The sequence below is a fragment of the Sorex fumeus genome, unplaced genomic scaffold (genome assembly GCF_029834395.1).
Source record: "Sorex fumeus unplaced genomic scaffold, SorFum_2.1 ptg000041l, whole genome shotgun sequence".
Lineage (NCBI taxonomy): Eukaryota > Metazoa > Chordata > Mammalia > Eulipotyphla > Soricidae > Sorex > Sorex fumeus.
In genome coordinates, this window is record NW_026606098.1 from 2,980,158 (window position 1) to 2,996,427 (window position 16,270).

Consider the following 16,270-nt stretch of genomic DNA (forward strand, 5'->3'; position numbering starts at 1 on the left):
TTAAATGGACAAATCTGTTAGCCGGAGCTCCTAGAGAGGGAAAAAATATCGAAATGTTTTCAGTGTTACTGGAAACTGATTTCAAATGTTTGGGATTTAGGAAGCCTGGATGAAAGAGCGCTTCACCTGCTGCAAAAGAATGCATCAGTTCTAGCCTGGAATCGAAATTTAGGAACCTCTCTGCTAGGTGTCTAAATAAATGTAAATAGAGCTCTAGAGCCAACCCCTCTCATTCAAAACTCAAAACAGCAAGGGCTTACCTCCTACTAGTCTGTGCACAATGGGGGGGGGGGGGGGAGAGAGAGAGAGAGAGAGAATGTTTGAATGCAGGGACCATTCCTGGTGGGAAGGGGGACCCTGCGGGGTGCCAGGGATCCAACCAGACAGTTGTGTGCAAAATAAGTACCTTCACGTCTGTGCTTTCAACCCCAACAGGTTTTCTCTGACCTCTGGGGTCCAGTTCCGCTTTTGTGCAGTTCTAGGGGAACCATGTGGTACTGGGGATGAAAGCCAGGGCCCACATGGGGGAGGAAGGGGGACAGGTACCTGACCATCTGCGCCTGCTCCTGCTCTTGATCTCTCTTTAAAAGAGAAATGCTTTGAGTGCAACATACTGGGCTCAATCCTCAGCACCCCTTAGAGTTCCCCAAGCCCTCCAGGACTGACCCCGAACAGTAGAGCCAGGAGTAAGCTCTGAGCACTACATTGGATGTGGCCCAACCCTACCACCCCAAAAAAAGGCAAGTCTTGGAACCAGAGAGGTAGTACATTGGGTAGGGCGCTTGCCTGGCACATTGCCAACTCAGATTTGACCCCTGGAGCCTGCCAGGAATGATCCCTGGTAATTGTCAGATGTATCCCTGAGCCAGGAATAAGCCCTGGTAATTGTCAGATGTGGCCCCCAAAATTAAAAAAAAAATCCCGTCGGAGAACCCTGGCATTGCCGGGTGTGACCCAAAAAGAAAAAAAAAATACACTCAATCAAAAAGCCTCAAAATACACTCAATCAAAATACACCCAATCAAAAGGCATGTATGTCTGTGCACTAGGGGGCTCAGGTGGGGATATTCATAGCTGAGCTATTTATAAGGGCCTAAATGGTCACCATCGGGCGAGCAGACGAATGAAGGCATGAATACAGCAGTGAGGCCCGGGCATCTGCAAACACTCATAGGCACGTGGAAGGACCTCTGCAAGAGCACTGCCGGCAGAGCACAGGGGCACAGCGCAGCCGGGCCCTCTCACAGCTGTGTGTCCTGGAGGGATGGAGGGAGGTCAGCAGCTGGGCTGTTTCGAGTCAGATGTGATCACTGAGTGAATGGGAACCAAGTTGTGTACCTCAGTGACCCTCTGAGGATGGATCTAGAGCATCATTTTTTTCTCTTTTTTGCGGGGGGATGGAGTTGGATTTGGGCCATATTGAGGGTGCTCAGAACTTGTTCCTGGCTCTGAGCTCAGGGGTCACTCCTGGCGGTTCTTGGGGGACCATAGAGGATGCCAGGGATCAAACCCAGGCAAGCTTCCTACTTGCTGTGCTATTGGTCCTCCCTTACCTTTTTAATTTATTATTATTATTATTTAAAAAAAATTGGGGGTCACATCTGGCGATGCACAGGGGTTACTCCTGGCTCATGCACTCAGGAATTACTCCTGGTGGTGCTCAGGGGACCATATGGGAAGCTGGGAATTGAACCCGGATTGGCCGTGTCCAAGGCAAACGCCCTACCCACTGTGCTATTGCTCCAGCCCTCCTCCCTTACCTTACCTTTTTTAATTTTTTTTTTCTTTTTGGGTCACACCCGGCAATGCACAGGGGTTACTCCTGGCTCTGCGCTCAAGAATTACCCCTGGCGGTGCTCAGGGAACCATATGGGATGCTGGAAATCGAACCCAGGTTGGCCGTGTGCAAGGCAAACGCCCTACCCACTGTGCTATTGCTCCAGTCCCACCTTACCTTTTTTTTTTTCTTTTTGGGTCACACCCAGCGATGCACAGTGATTACTAGTGATTACTCCTGGCTCTGCACTCAGGGCTTACTCACCTTACCTTTTTCTTACCTTTTTTAAAAGCACAGATTTATCATAACATGTACGGAGCCAGGAAGATAATTCTAAAAACGCTCCCAGACATCCAGTTGCATAGGGGTTACTCCTGGCTCTGCACTCAGGAATCACTCCTAGCAGTGCTCAGGGGACCATATGGGATGCTGGGAATGGAACCCCGGTCAGCCGCGTGCAAGGCAAACGCCCTACCCACTGTGCTATCTTTCCAGCCCCAGGGAGATGTTTCTGTTGGAGGGAAAAACCAGGAGTCAGGTCAGAGGGGAAAGGGGGCGGGGGCAGGGCGGAGCCTCTTGGCTGCTCATGGTCAGTGGCCCAGCTGGCTACTGGGTCCCTGGAACAGTCAGGAAATGGTGTTCTCTGTGTTGTGTGCAGGCTCAGCCAGGAATTGGTAGGTCAGTGCAGGGTAACCCTGCACAGGTGTGAAGCTGCACACCTGGAGGGAACTGGTTCTGACAGGAGCAAGCTGGAACACCTGCTGGGCCAGTGCTGCTGCTCACAGTCGCTCACAGTCACGAGGTCCTGCCTCACTGACTCCGAAGTGGATTTCCCCTTGGCTGGAGAGGCTGTTTGTCCTCGCCAGAGATGGGTGCCGCTGTGCACCCTTTGCAAGGGAAGCTGTCTATCTGTCCAGGGTTCAGGCCTGTTGCCGGACAGATGGGTCCCTAGACTGTAGGTCTGTGTTCTGGCCTTTCCTTTGTAGGGAGAAATCATTTTCCCTTTTGCCCCTTCTCGGTTCTTTGGTCTAATAATAACAGTGATAAGCATATACATTGCCTTAAAACATTTTTTGGGGTACTTTTGGGGTCACACCTGGCCGTGTTCAGGGTTTACTTCTGGTTCTGCACTCAGGAATTACTCCTGGTGATACTCAGGGGACCATATGGGATGCCAGGGATTCAACCCAGGTCAGCTGTACTATCTCTCCAGCCCTAATCTATTTATTTTTATTTTTTTGCTTATTGGGTCACACCCGGCGATGCACAGGGGTTACTCCTGGCTCATGCACTCAGGAATCACTCCTAGCGGTGCTCAGGGGACCATATGGGATGCTGGGAATTGAACCCGTATGCAAGGCAAACACGCTACCTGCTGTGCTATTGCTCCAGTCCCTATTTTTCACTTTTTTTGGGGGGGTCACACCCGGGCATTAAACAGGGGTTACTCCTGGCTCTGCACTCAGGAATCACTCCTGGAAGTGTTTGGGGGATCATATGGGATGCTGGGAATCGAACCCGGGTCGGGCGTGTGCAAGAAAAACGCCCTACCCGCTGTGCTATCACTCCAGCCCCCACCAGTCCCTATTTTTAAATTAATATATTGCCCCCCCCCTTTTTTTTCCTCTGTGCCAGGAAATAAACATAGGGCCTTATGCATGAAAGACAATATACCACGAAGTTATAGCCTAGCCCTGTGTTTTGTTTTTGTTTTGGGGCTAGACCTTGGGATGCTCAGGAGTTAAACTCAACATGCTTGGAGGAATATACAGTGCCAGACATGAATGCCAGACATGAACTCAGGCCTCCACCGCCTCCAAAGCCTGTACTCAGCCTTTTGATTTTTTTTTTTGGGGGGGTCACATCTGGTGATGCTCATAGGTTACTCCAGGCTCATGCACTCAAGAATCACTCTTGGCGGTGCTGGGGGACCATATGGGATGCTGGGGATTGAACCCAGGTCAGCCGGCTGCGTGCAAGGCAAATGCCCTACCTGCTGTGCTATAGCTCTGGCCTCCTCAGCCTGTTGATTTATCTTTGACCCCAAGGCATTTATTTCCTCTGTGTGGCTGTAGTAAGATAGCTTTTATTGAAACTTATTTAGAAAGATGTGAAGGGATAAGGTCAGAGCAATAGTATAGAAATAAGGTGTTTGTCGTCGCCCCAAAACAAAACAAGCAAAAAAGATGTGAGGGGAGAGAAAGGAAATCTGTGATTGAGACAACGTGGGCTTCTCCAAGGTGGGGGAAAAAAGCAAAGACACACAGAGACAAGCAAACTAGATGTGTGGTCAAGGGAGAACACTGGCTTGAAGAGAAAGTTTTATTCTATTTAAAAAAAATTTTTTTAGACCACACCCAGTTTTGCTCAGGGCTGACTCCTAGTTCTGTGTTCAGGGATCACTCCTGGCGTGGTTCAGAGCTGCGTGACTCTTTATGGTGCTGGGGTTTTAACCTGGGATGGCTGCACGCAAGGCAAGCACGCACATTATCTAGACATAATGCACTTAATGACTTCTTAATACACTCACTGAATAAACATAGCTTTTTGTTTCATTTTGTGTCCCACCCAGAGATGCACAGGGGTTACTTCTGGCTCTGTGCTCAGGGATCATGGTTGGCGGGGCTCAGGGGACCATATGGATTGCTGGAGATCAAACCTGGGTGGGCTGCATGCAAGGTAAATGAAATGACTAACCCACTGCATTGTCTCTATGGCCTTTTTTTTTTTTTTTTGCTTTTTGGGTCACACTGGGCAATACTCAGGGGTTACTCCTGGCTTTGCACTCAAGAATTAATCCTGGAAGTGCTCAGGGGACCTGTGGGATGCTGGGAATAGAACCCGGGTCGGTCATGTGCAAGATAAACGCCCTACCTGCTATGCTATGATCCAGCCCTCTGGTCTGGCCTATATATATATATATATATATATATATATGTATATATATATATATAAAGGTAAAGGTAAAGGCCCTCCCGTTGATCGTCGATTTGCTCGAGCGGGCCCAGTAACGTCTCCATTGGAGACTTTGTTGTTACTGTGTTTGGCATATCGAGTACTCTCGGTAGCTTGCCGGGCTTTCCGAGAGGGGTGGAGGAATCGAACTCGGGTCGGCCATGTTGGCCGCTTGTAAGGCGAACGCCCTACCGCTGTGCTATCGCTCCAGCCCCATATATATATATATTATTTTTTTTTTTTTGCTTTTTTTGGGTCACACCCAGCGATGCTCAGGGGTTACTCCTGGCTTTGCACTCAGGAATCACTCCTGGCGGTGCTTGGGGATGCTGGGAATCGAACCCGGATTGGCTGTGTGCAAGGCAAACGCCCTACCCACTGTGCTATTGCTGCAGCCCCTGGCCTATATTTTTAAAATATAAAATGACAAATTTTATATCCGTTGGGAAACCAAACACATGTGATGCATTATTGTGCTATCCTCTTTACTGCGGTGGTCTCAAATAGGACCTGCAGTGTCCGAGCTATGTTTGTGTCTTTTCAACATCAGTCCTGTAGATCTGGAATATTTTTTCTTATAGCAGATTTCTGGGAAAAAAAGTGATCACCTAGCCCTTTAAAATTATTGATGCCTTCAGAGAAAGGAAGGAATAGTTATCTTATGTGATAGAGCCATAGCTGTTAGCTACCACTGAGCTAGCCATCACATGACTCTGTATACATACGTCTTATCAACAGGTTGTAAATCTTTTTGTCTGGTTTTGGGCCACACCACCTGATGCTGGGGAGGGCCGGGCTGAGTCTGGGCTCAGTGCTCAGGGCTCAGACCCACAGGATGTGGTGCAGTGGATCAATCCCCGCCTTCCCCAATATAACACCGTCACTGTGTTCCCCAATATAGTCATATATATATATATATATATATATATATATATATATATATATATTGCCTTTTGGGTCACATCTGCAATGCTTAGGGATTATTCCTGGCTTTGCACTCAGGAACTACTCCTGGCGGTGCTTGGAGTACCATAGGCGATGCTGGGAATTGAACCCACGTTGGCCGCGTGCAAGGCAAACGCCCTACACACTGTGTAATTGCTCCAGCCCCCCCAATATAGTCTTTGGACTCAACTTCCTGTCCTTATGTTGTAAATTTCAAACTCACACCATGTGGGGGTGTAGTGATAGATAGCACAGAGGGGTATTGCACTTGCTTTGCACACAGCAGACCTGGGTTCAATCCCCAGCATCTCCAGATGGTCCCAGAGTACCTCCAGGAGTAATTCTTGAGGGCAGAGCTGGGAGTAACCTCTGAGCATTGCTGGGTGTGACCCCCCCAAAAAAAAAGAAACCCAAAAACTCACAGTCAGTTATGCCACAGTAAAAACAAATGATGCTTAATAAAAAAATTATCACCCATGCCTGGGTCTTAATCTAGGCCAATTCAGTCTTGTTTTGGGGTTAGCCTTGGGCACTGGTTTTTCTAGAAGTCGTCCACCACACCCATCACATAAAGTTCACTTGCTTTAGGGGAAACATCAGAGATTCTTCTGTCAAGGTGGGGTTGTGCAACCACCAGGATTTAATTGTAGAACGGATAAATCACATGGAAACGGTCTCTCCTACAGATTTTCGGCCTCAGCTGCAGGTTCACTGCCAAAACTGCTAAGAAGGGTCTGGAGAGGAAAACGGCAAATTTCTTTTAAATTTTTATTCTAATTTTTTTTTCTTTTTCTTTTTGGGTCACACCCACCGATGCACAGGGGTTACTCCTGGCTCATGCACTCAGGAATTACTCCTGGCGGTGCTGGGGGGACCATATGGTATGCTGGGAATTCAACCTGGGTGAGTCGCATGCAAGGCAAACGCCCAACCCGTTGTGCTATCGCTCCGGCCCCCTTTTATTCATATTTTTTGGGCAAGACCCTGTTGTGTTCAGGGATTACAACTGGCAGCGCCTAGACTGACCCTAGGTAGTGTGTGTGTGTTGGAGGTCAAAACCCGGTGGGTTGTGTGCCAGCAACCACCTTCCCCTCTATATTATCGCTCCGACTCAAGTGCTGTTATATATATATACATATATATACATATATATGCTGTATATATATATATCCTGGTGGTTGCACAACCCCACCTTGACAGAAGAATCTCTGATGTTTCCCCTTAAAGCAAGTGAACTTTATGTGATGGGTGTGGTGGACGAACTTCTAGAAAAACCAGTGCCCAAGGCTAACATATATATATATATAATATTATATTTGCTTTTTGGGTCACACCAGGCGATGCACAGGGGTTACTCCTGGCTCATGCACTCAGGAATCACTTCTAAGCGCCGTATTTTTACCGGCTGTATTTTTCTCAATGCAAATCCAATGAACTCTGGTGAGTTGCAAGGAGGAAAAGCTTAGGAGGTGATGGAGGTGAGCCAGCAGCTCCGACCCTGTCTTGCTCCTTATTTTTGGAGGGGGGGGGAAATGCACACCCAGCGGAGCTCAGGAAGCACTCCTGGCCGTATGTGGTGCAAGGGATCGAGTCCGGGTCCGAGGCGTGCAAGGAAAGTGCTTGTTTTGCTTCTGGTGAATTCAGCATCACCGACCCACCAAGACCTTCCAGTGAGTGGAACTCGGTTCTCCCTGGACTGAACGGCTTCGCTTCGGTGGTCCCGGAGAGAAAGGGAATCTTCTGGGGCCAGGCCTCCTGTGCACCTCGGCTTAGGTGGGTCGTTCTAGTCTAGAGCGACAGTAACGCAGGCGGTGCCTCCTGCCCCTACTGCAGGCGCGCGGTCTCGTAAATCAGATCTCGGTCCAGTCCGTGCCTGGTTCTGAAACGCAAACCGAGGCCAGTTCCCATGGAACCTTGGACCACCAGCACCAGCACCAGCAGCACCACCAGCACCTGGGCGCGCGCGCGCGCGAGACGACGGCGGCCTGGAGGCGCCAAGCGCGGGCGGGGGGCGCGCTGCGCAGGTACCAGCGCATCCTCGGGCGGCGCAGTGCGCAGGTACCAGGTGCATCCCCGGGCGCAGGCGCATCGCCGGGCGCAGGCGCGGGCGGCGCGGTGCGCAGGCGCGGCGGAGCGTCCCTCGTGCGCAGGCGCAGGCGCGGCCTCCGGCGCGGTGCCCATGGAGCCGGCGGGGCCCGCGGAGCCGGCGCCCGGCGCGGCCGAGGCCGACCACTGGGCGTGGCTGCTCGTGCTCAGCTTCGTGTTCGGCTGCAACGTGCTCAGGATCCTCCTGCCGTCCTTCTCCTCCTTGGTGAGAGCCGCCGGGGGCGTGTGCGGGACCCGGGAAGGATGCTGGCGGGGAGGGGCCGGGGTTCCCGGGTCGCCAGGCGGGGCGAGCGGGCGGGGCCTGCCTCCCCGAGGACCGGGGGCGGGGGGCGGGGGGCGGGGCTGGGGCTGCGGGGCGTCTCCCGACTGGCCTGCTGGGGCCCTGCTGTGGGGGATGGGGGCGTGCAGGGGCCTAGGTGGCAAGTCTGGGTGTGTGTGTGTGTGGCCCTGCTGGGGGATGGGGGCGTGCAGGGGCCTAGGTGGCAAGTCTGTGTGTGTGTGTGTGTGTGCGTGTATGTGACCCTGCTGGGGGATGGGGGCGTGCAGGGGCCTAGGTGGCAAGTCTGGGTGTGTGTGTGTGGCCCTGCTGGGGGATGGGGGCGTGCAGGGGCCTAGGTGGCAAGTCTGGGTGTGTGTGTGTGTGTGTGTGTGTGGCCCTGCTGGGGGATGGGGGCGAGCAGGGGCCTAGGTGGCAAGTCTGGGGGTGTGTGTGTGTGTGTGTGTGTGTGTGGCCCTGCTGGGGGATGGGGTCGTGCAGGGGCCTAGGTGGCAAGTCTGGTGTGTGTGTGTGTGACAAACAGACGGATACGTGGGGTCCTGTGCGCGGGGTGGGGGTTGGGTGGGGAGGGCGCCCTCTGGGTGCCCCGTATGGGACGTGACCCCAAAGATTAGTTGCGCACCTGGCATCGTACTGTGTGTGTGTACGCGCGCGCATACTGGGTGTGTGTGTGTGTGTGTGTGTGTGTGCGGGTGAGAGAAAGAGAGAGAAACAGTTTAAAGCACAGCCCCGGGCTAGGCGCATCTGGCATCATGTTGGGGTGTGTGTGCGCGCATGAAAGAGAGAGAGAGACTGACTTGAGGTCCTTTGCACATGCCCGTATGGGACTAGTGACAGAGTGTGACCCCAAACATTGGATGCGCACCAGGCATCATGCTGTGTGTGTGTGTGTGTGTGTGTGTGTGTGTATGTATGTGCGTGAGAGAGACAGACAGAGACGTGGGGTCCTGTGCGGGGGGTGGGGGGAGGGTGCCCTCTGGGTGCCCCCCAATGGGACTAGTGACAGCCTGTGACCCCAAAGATTGGATGCGCACCAGGCATCATACTGGGTGTGGGTGCGTGTGTGTGTGTGTGTGTGTGAGATACAGTTTAAAGCACAGTCCCAGGTTAGGCGCATCTGGCGTCATATTGGGGTGTGTGTGCACATGAGACAGAGAGAGACTTGAGGTCCTTTGCACATGCGAAGGGCGCCCTCTGGGTGCCCCGTATGGGACTAGTGACAGACTGTGACCCCATAGATTGGATGCGCACCTGGCATCATGCTGTGTGTGTGTGTGTGTGTGTAGGCAGGCCCGGGATACAGTTTAAAGCACAGCCCTGGGCTAGGCAGCCGTTATCCCAGCGTGCCCTCCCCCTAACATTTCTCTGGGGAGATGCCAGCCCCGCTGTCTTTCTGGGCCGCTGCATCGTATCCACTCCCACCAGCAGCACCCAGGAGAGAAGTCTGGTCCTGTGTGTGTGTGTGTGTGTCCGTCCTCCCCTCCCCCCCATACCTTTCCCCTTTTTGTTCCACATCTGGTGGTGATCAGGCCTTACTCCTAGCTCTGGGCTCAGGATCCATCCCTGGCAGGCTCAGGGGTCCACATGGGGTGCCAGGGGATTAAACCTCTCTTGGCCCCGTGAAAGGCAACTGCCTATCTGCTGTGCAGTTGCTTTGGCCCCCTTTTTCCCTCATGTTTTTGATTTTGGGGCCGCACCCAGTGATGCTCAGGGCCTACTCCTTACCCTGTGCTCGGGAGCCACTCAGGCCAGTGCTGGAATGTGTACTCGAGCCCGGCGCCGGTCATTTTCACATGTCTATGCTGGCATGCACCACCGGCGGTTTGCACTTGGATGTGGATTAATTGGCGTAAGTTTCAGCGACACAGGAAGTCTACACACACACACACACACACACACACACACACACACGGTGAGCTTGTGTGTGTATGTGATAACGGCCAGGCTGATAAGCGTGAAGCCGTGCCTCACTGTGGCTCTGATTTGTGTTTTGCTGAGATAAGTGATATTGAACTTTGTTTCTCTGGTCCTTGGCATCCCCAGTGCGTGTTCCTTTTTTTTTTTTCTAAGTGTTTTGTTATTAATTTTTTAAATTATAAGTGATTTGCCAAGTTGTTCACCATACAGTGTTCCAACAGCAGTCCCACCCCCAGTGTGACCTTCCTTCCACCAGTGCCCCGAGCTTCCTACCCTACACCCCAGCCTGCCCCCTTGCAGGCACAGGTTTACTTCACATTGTTTGTTACGACGCAAAAGGAAATGGAGCGACCAAATCAATGAGAGTCAATTTGTGATCGTTGTCTCATTTCACAGTGAGGTGACCGAAGTCCCCGTGTGAGGGTCTGCCGTGCCGGCTGGTGCTGGCCGAGCCTTCTGTGTGCCTGTCCAGGCTCCCTGAGTTTGGCGGGGGGCGGGGGGGTGCTTCTGGGCGACTTCCCCTCAGCGCTGCTTGTGACCCTGCCGGCTGACAGGACTGTGGCATCTGGAGTTGTCAGCAGTGCGGTCCAGGAGCTGTAGCGCGGGAACTATTGGCTGGCCCGGCAGTTTGATGCGCTTCAGTGGTGCCTCTGGGCCGTTTGTGTCCGAGGGTGCCGGGTGCAGCTCAGGCAGAGGAGGGGACCCTGCCCCCCGCAGTGCTGAGAAGGCCCCAGGGTTCTCAGCCCGGACTCGTCTCCCGGGAAGATGTGACCGTTCCTTCCTCTCTGGAGATTTGACAGTGCCTTATCCCTGGGCTCTGTGCCTCTGTTCTGCGGGCAAGAGGGTAGTGTGCAGTGCGTGTTCTCTGCAGAAGCGTGGCCGAGGCCTTTTCCCCCTCTAGAAAGGGCTTCAGCAGCTGAGCCCGGGAGTGTCCCGTCTGTTGACTCACTGTGGGACTTTGTGTTGGGGTCACGCTGGCAGTGCTCAGGGATCACTCCAGGTGGCACTGGGGATTGACCTTGGGTCCGGCACTTTTGTAGGGCAAACGCCCTGCCCGCTCTGCTCTCTGGCTCTTGCCCTGGGAGCGAGGGACACTGGTGTTGTGTTCTTTATATAGTCTGGGTAGTAACTCCTTGCCAGGGGTATGAATTATTTTTCCAATCTGTGGGGCATCTGCTCCCCTTTCGTGGAGTATCACCTCCCTTCTTCTTTGGACTCCACAGAACCCCACAGAAGGCTTCATATCCAGTATGAATTGTGTCTCTGGGGCTGAGCACCTGGTGTGTGTATGTGTGTGTGTGTGCGTGCGTGCGTGCACGCGCATAAGTGGCTCTGAGTATGCTTCTGTGTGTGCGTGTATTGTGTGAGTGACTCTGTGAGTGTGTGATTGTGTGTGTGTACATGGTAGGGGATAGTAAGGGATAGGAGCTGCTGGATGGGGTGTGTGAGTGGCTCTGTGTGTGTGTATGTGTATGTGTGTACATGGTAGGGGATAGTGTAGGTGATAGGAGCTGCTGGGTTTGGCGTGTGTGTGTGAGTGACTGTGTATGTGTGTGTGAGTGGCTCTGTGTGTGTGTGTACACGGTAGAGGATAGTGTAGGGGGTGGAAGCTGCTGGGTGGTTGTGTGTGTGTGTGTGTGTGTGTGTGCGCACATACATGCATGTGTGCGCCAGGGGCAGGAGGCCACCCGCGGGTTGGCAGAGGCGAGCGCCGAAGTCCCGGCTGCCCGTGTTGCACTGACCCCAGCGCAGTGTCCCCACCCCCCAGATGTCCCGGGTGCTGCAGAAGGCTGCCGAGCAGGAGTCCCAGATGCGAGCCGAGATCCAGGCCATGAAGCAGGAGCTGGCCACGGTCAACATGATGGACGAGTTCGCCAGATACGCGCGACTGGAGCGGAAAATCAACAAGATGACGGACAAGCTCAAGACGCATGGTAGGGGCTGCCCTCGGCTGGCCAGGGCCCAGGGCCCCCTGAGATCCCTCAGCATGGCCTCTGATTCTTGAACGTTTCCGCTCTGGACAGAGATTTGTCTAGAATGTTCCAGACTCTGCCCCTCCCGCCACTTCAGAAGGAAGAAGTCCCTTGGTCTTGGGGCCGGGGTTCAGGGCCGGGGTTCTTTGTACTTTGATGTTTGGACCATACTTGGCCTTGCTTAGGGTTACATTCCTGGCTCTGTGCTCAGGGATCGTTCTGGGGGGACCCTTTGTGGTGCTTGGGATTTGAATCGGGCTCGGCTGCCTGCAGGACATGTACCTTTACCCCCTGTCCAGTCTCTCCTGCCCCTCTGCTTTCTTTTTTTTTTTTTCCTTTCGCTTTTTTGGGTCACACCCGACAAGGCACAAGGGTTACTCCTGGTGCGTGCGCTCAGGAATTACTCTCAGCGGTGCTCGAACCTGGGTTGGCTGTGTGCAAGGCAAACACCCGCCCCGCTGTACTATCACTCCAGTCCTCCCTCTGCTTTCTTTTTTTTTTTTTTTCTTGCTTTTTGGGTCACACCCGACAATTCACAGGGATTACTCCTGGCTCTTCACTCAAGAATTACTCCTGGTGGGCAGTGCTCGGGGGACCATATGGGATGCTGGGACTTGAACCTGGGTCAGCCATGGTCAAGGCAAACACCCTACCTGCTGTGCTATTGCTCCAGCCCCTCCCTCTGCTTTCTTAATATGCATATTCCACACCCTCATGACTAGCTCGCTCCAGTGGACGCTTCCCCCGACCCCCTTTCCCCCTGGAGTGCTTTGAGAACAGTAGATTTTGGGGGGCACCCAGGAGTTTTTCTGAAAACGAGGTAACAGGCAGGTCGGTTCGGGTCCCTCTAGACTCTCTTCAGAGCCCACTGTTTCCCAGGCAGCCCCTTCGGATGGAAGCCCACTGAAAAAATGCCTCCTGGCAGCTGCGTGCCCCCCTCTGTGGGCCCTCTGTGTTCTTCCCTCGGGGTTGCGGGCCGGCCAGATGGGGCTTCGTGGCCCCAGGGCAGGGCAGCTGGCTGGGGGCAGGCGAGTGGGGGAGTGAGCTTGGATGGGGAGGACCTTGGCGGTCCCGCCAACCCGGCCCTCGCGCTCGGAAGATGGGTTTAGCTGAGTGGTTGCGGGTGTTCAGAATTGAGGGCGGCTGTGGTCCTGCTCACGGAGCCTGGCAGCTGCTGTTTTGGGTTTCATATTTGGTGAGGCACAGCAGTGCTCAGGGCTCTGCGCCCAGGGCTCGCTCCTGGTAGGGATCAGGGGTCCCTGAGCGCTGCTTGGGCCAGTCACGTGAAAGGCAAGTCCCTACTCACCGTACTTTCTTCGGCCCTTATGTTCCACTTTATATTTCTTAATTGTGTTCAGAAAACAATGAGGTTTGTGATCAGAAATATTTCATTTTTTTGATTTTGGGGCTTCACCTGGCTCTGTGTTTGGGAGCAGGAGAGGCCGGGTGTCACAGCCGGGGCTCCTGCGTGTCACGGTCTCTGCTCGGCGCTGTCTCCCCGGCCCACTGCCGTTTTCTGGGCGAGAACCACCTTTCTGTGTCCTTGAGCCGGTCCTGTCCTCTGACCTCGCTTTGCCTTTCAGTGAAAGCGCGCACAGCTCAGTTGGCCAAGATCAAATGGGTCGTCAGCGTCACTTTCTACGTGTTGCAGGTAAGTGCCTGCTGTGTCCCCAGCCCCCACGGGTACCAGGGCTGCCCCGTGTGCCGGCTCCACCTGCCTGCCCTGCCCGGGGGGTTGTCTGCAAAGAGTACAGAGTGGCAGTGCACCCCACCCCCCCAGAAGCCCAGTCGAGGGTAGCTCTAGGGGACTCAGGTGTGTGCCTGGGCTTGGGGGGACCAAAGCCAGAGGAGTGCTTAGCTCCGGCACTTTCCCTGGCACTCCGCAGCCCAGCTGAGACCCAGGACTCGTGTCGCTTCCCGGGGAGGGTGGACTGTGAAGGCCCCAGACCCTGTGGTGGGAGCTGGCATCCAGGAAGCGAGCCCGGCCTGGAAGGATGCCTCGGTTCCTCGCTTGGATCCTCTCCTGGGACGGCCGTGAAGGGGCGGGAGGCAGCGAGGAGGAGGCTGCTGGGGGATGTGGGAAGGGGGCCCCACACTTGCTCACCCCGAGCACCCGTGGCCCTGGCCCTGCCCTGCGGGGAACCCCATTTCCAAGGGCCCTAGAAGACGGGACACAGGGGCCTGTATGATCTGGGTTGCGGGGACTCAGGAACTAGTCATGCATTTCTGTTTGCCTGTTTCTGGCCGTGTGTGATTGTGTGTGTGTGTGTGTGTGTGTGTGTGCCATTTCCAAGGGCCCTGGAAGATGGGACACACGTGCCTGTGCGATCCGCAATATGTGTGTGTGTTTGTGTGTGTGTGTGTGTGTGTCCGTGTGTGTCCATATCCCCACATCCGCAGCCACTCATGAGCTGTAGGACCCACATGGCCGCCCCTGTCTCTCCCCCTGGGTCTTGCTTTGTCTTTGAGCGCCTCAGTGCTTTTCTTGGCTCAGATGATACCCCGAGTGGAGAGACGGTTCCCTGGTGACATCCTGGGCAGCTCCTGGAAGGAGCTTTCTCAGGGCCTCTGGACAGAGGTCCCATCAGGGCCTCCCTGAGTGAGCTGTCGTTTCAGGGCGGCCGTGGCACCAGGTGCTCACGGCGGCCTGCGGGGTCCTCACTGGCGTGTCTTTGCAGGCTGCCCTGATGGTCTCGCTCATCTGGAAGTACTACTCTGTGCCCGTGGCCGTGGTGCCCAGTAAGTGGATCACCCCCCTGGACCGCCTGGTGGCGTTTCCCACCCGAGTGGCAGGTGAGTATTTTCCAGAAAACACGGGTGGGGGCTAGGGCGCCCTTTGGGGTATAGGTAAGTCTCGCTGGGGTCCCTGTTGCCCTCTGTCTCACAAGTGTGGTGAGAAGCTGGGATCCGAGCTGCTTGGGTGGCCGAGACCCCCCCCCCCCCTTTTTTTTTTCTTTTTGGGTTACACCCAGCGATGCTCAGGGGTTTCTCCTGGCTCTTCACTCAGGAATTCCTCCCGGTGGTACTCGGGGACCATATGAGATGCCGGGGATCGAACCCGGGTTGGCCGCATGCCAGGCAAATGCCCTCCCCGCTGTATTAGCACCCTGGCCCGAGGCACATTTTCTCTCAGTTTTCGCTTTGTGTTAGGCCCACATCGAGCAGTGCCCAGTGATCACTCCTGGTGGAGCTGGGTGGGGAGGTGGGTCAAGTGTGCGGGGCCAGTGCCCCCTGCTGTGCCCCATCTCTGGCCTGAGCCCTTTTCCCTCTTTTGGTTTTGGGACCACTCCTGGCTCTGCATTCAAGAGTTGCTCCTGGTGGTGCTCAGACCACGGGAGGTGCTGGGGTGGAACCCAGGTCAGCTGTGCGCAGAGCAGGAGGATGTGTGTTGTTGGGTGTATGTTCTGTTGTCTTCATGGCTTTGGTTGGGGGCCTGGGGCCTGTGCCTGCCTGTTCCGGCTGGGCCCAAAGGCTGTGTTCCGCTGTGCACTGACACCGCCCCCTCCCCTCCAGGTGGTGTTGGGATCACCTGCTGGATCTTGGTGTGCAACAAGGTCGTGGCCATCGTGCTCCACCCCTTCAGCTGACCAGGACAGCGGCCGCGCCCACGTCTTTGAAAATGGAATCACTGTTTGGCTGAACACGTGACTTTTGTTGTTTTGTAGTTAGTTTTTCTTTTAAGAGCGCACAGGTTTTGTGTGTGTGTTTGTTGTTTGTTTTTTTACCTCATGTGTTGTTTGGGACCTGGGGTCACATGTGGTGCCCAGTAAGGCTTGGTCCTCTGGGCCAGCATTTCCGTGCGAGTACCCCAGGATGTGAGTGCCGGGGGGCCCCCACGGCCACCCCCCATGATGCCCAGGAGGGAGGCTGTGTGGATGGGGTCGAACCCAGGCCGGGTGCGTGCAAGGTGCGTCCTAACCTTTATACTATCTCTTTGGCACCCCCCTTTTTTTTTTTGACAACACATATTTGTTCAACACAAATACGTGCTGTCCAAAAATATGTGAGAGTCTCACAAGAAACACAGTTTGTAAGACTTGTCACCGACCAGAAGCCTGGTCAGTATGCAACCCCGTGACCCGGCCAGCTGAGCACCAGGCTGATCACCAGAAATGTGGGTCATTACGGCATCGACGTCTTGTGCTCGACATTGGCACAAAGTCCACTGGACCAGTGGCAGAGTCAGGATTCTGCAGGCCCTGGTACCTTAGAGCAGTGATGCTCAGCTGCTGCTTTGGGGACCGGAGCCAGGTGGCCGAAATCTTCTGTTGGTTCTTGGAAAGAGAAGCTGCTTGACCGACGTTTTTCCAGTCCCGGGTA

General features: G+C 54.5%; 1 protein-coding gene across 1 annotated transcript; it reads left to right on the plus strand.

The window, feature by feature from the left end:
* Positions 1 to 7,799: 7,799 nt before the first annotated feature.
* GET1 (guided entry of tail-anchored proteins factor 1) lies at positions 7,800 to 15,606 on the plus strand. Its single transcript, XM_056119557.1, has 5 exons — positions 7,800 to 7,988; positions 11,746 to 11,911; positions 13,534 to 13,601; positions 14,629 to 14,743; positions 15,464 to 15,606. Exons 1-5 carry the CDS (start codon positions 7,857 to 7,859, stop codon positions 15,535 to 15,537), a joined length of 555 nt encoding a protein of 184 aa, XP_055975532.1. The 5' UTR covers positions 7,800 to 7,856; the 3' UTR covers positions 15,538 to 15,606.
* The last annotated feature ends 664 nt before the right edge of the window (positions 15,607 to 16,270 follow it).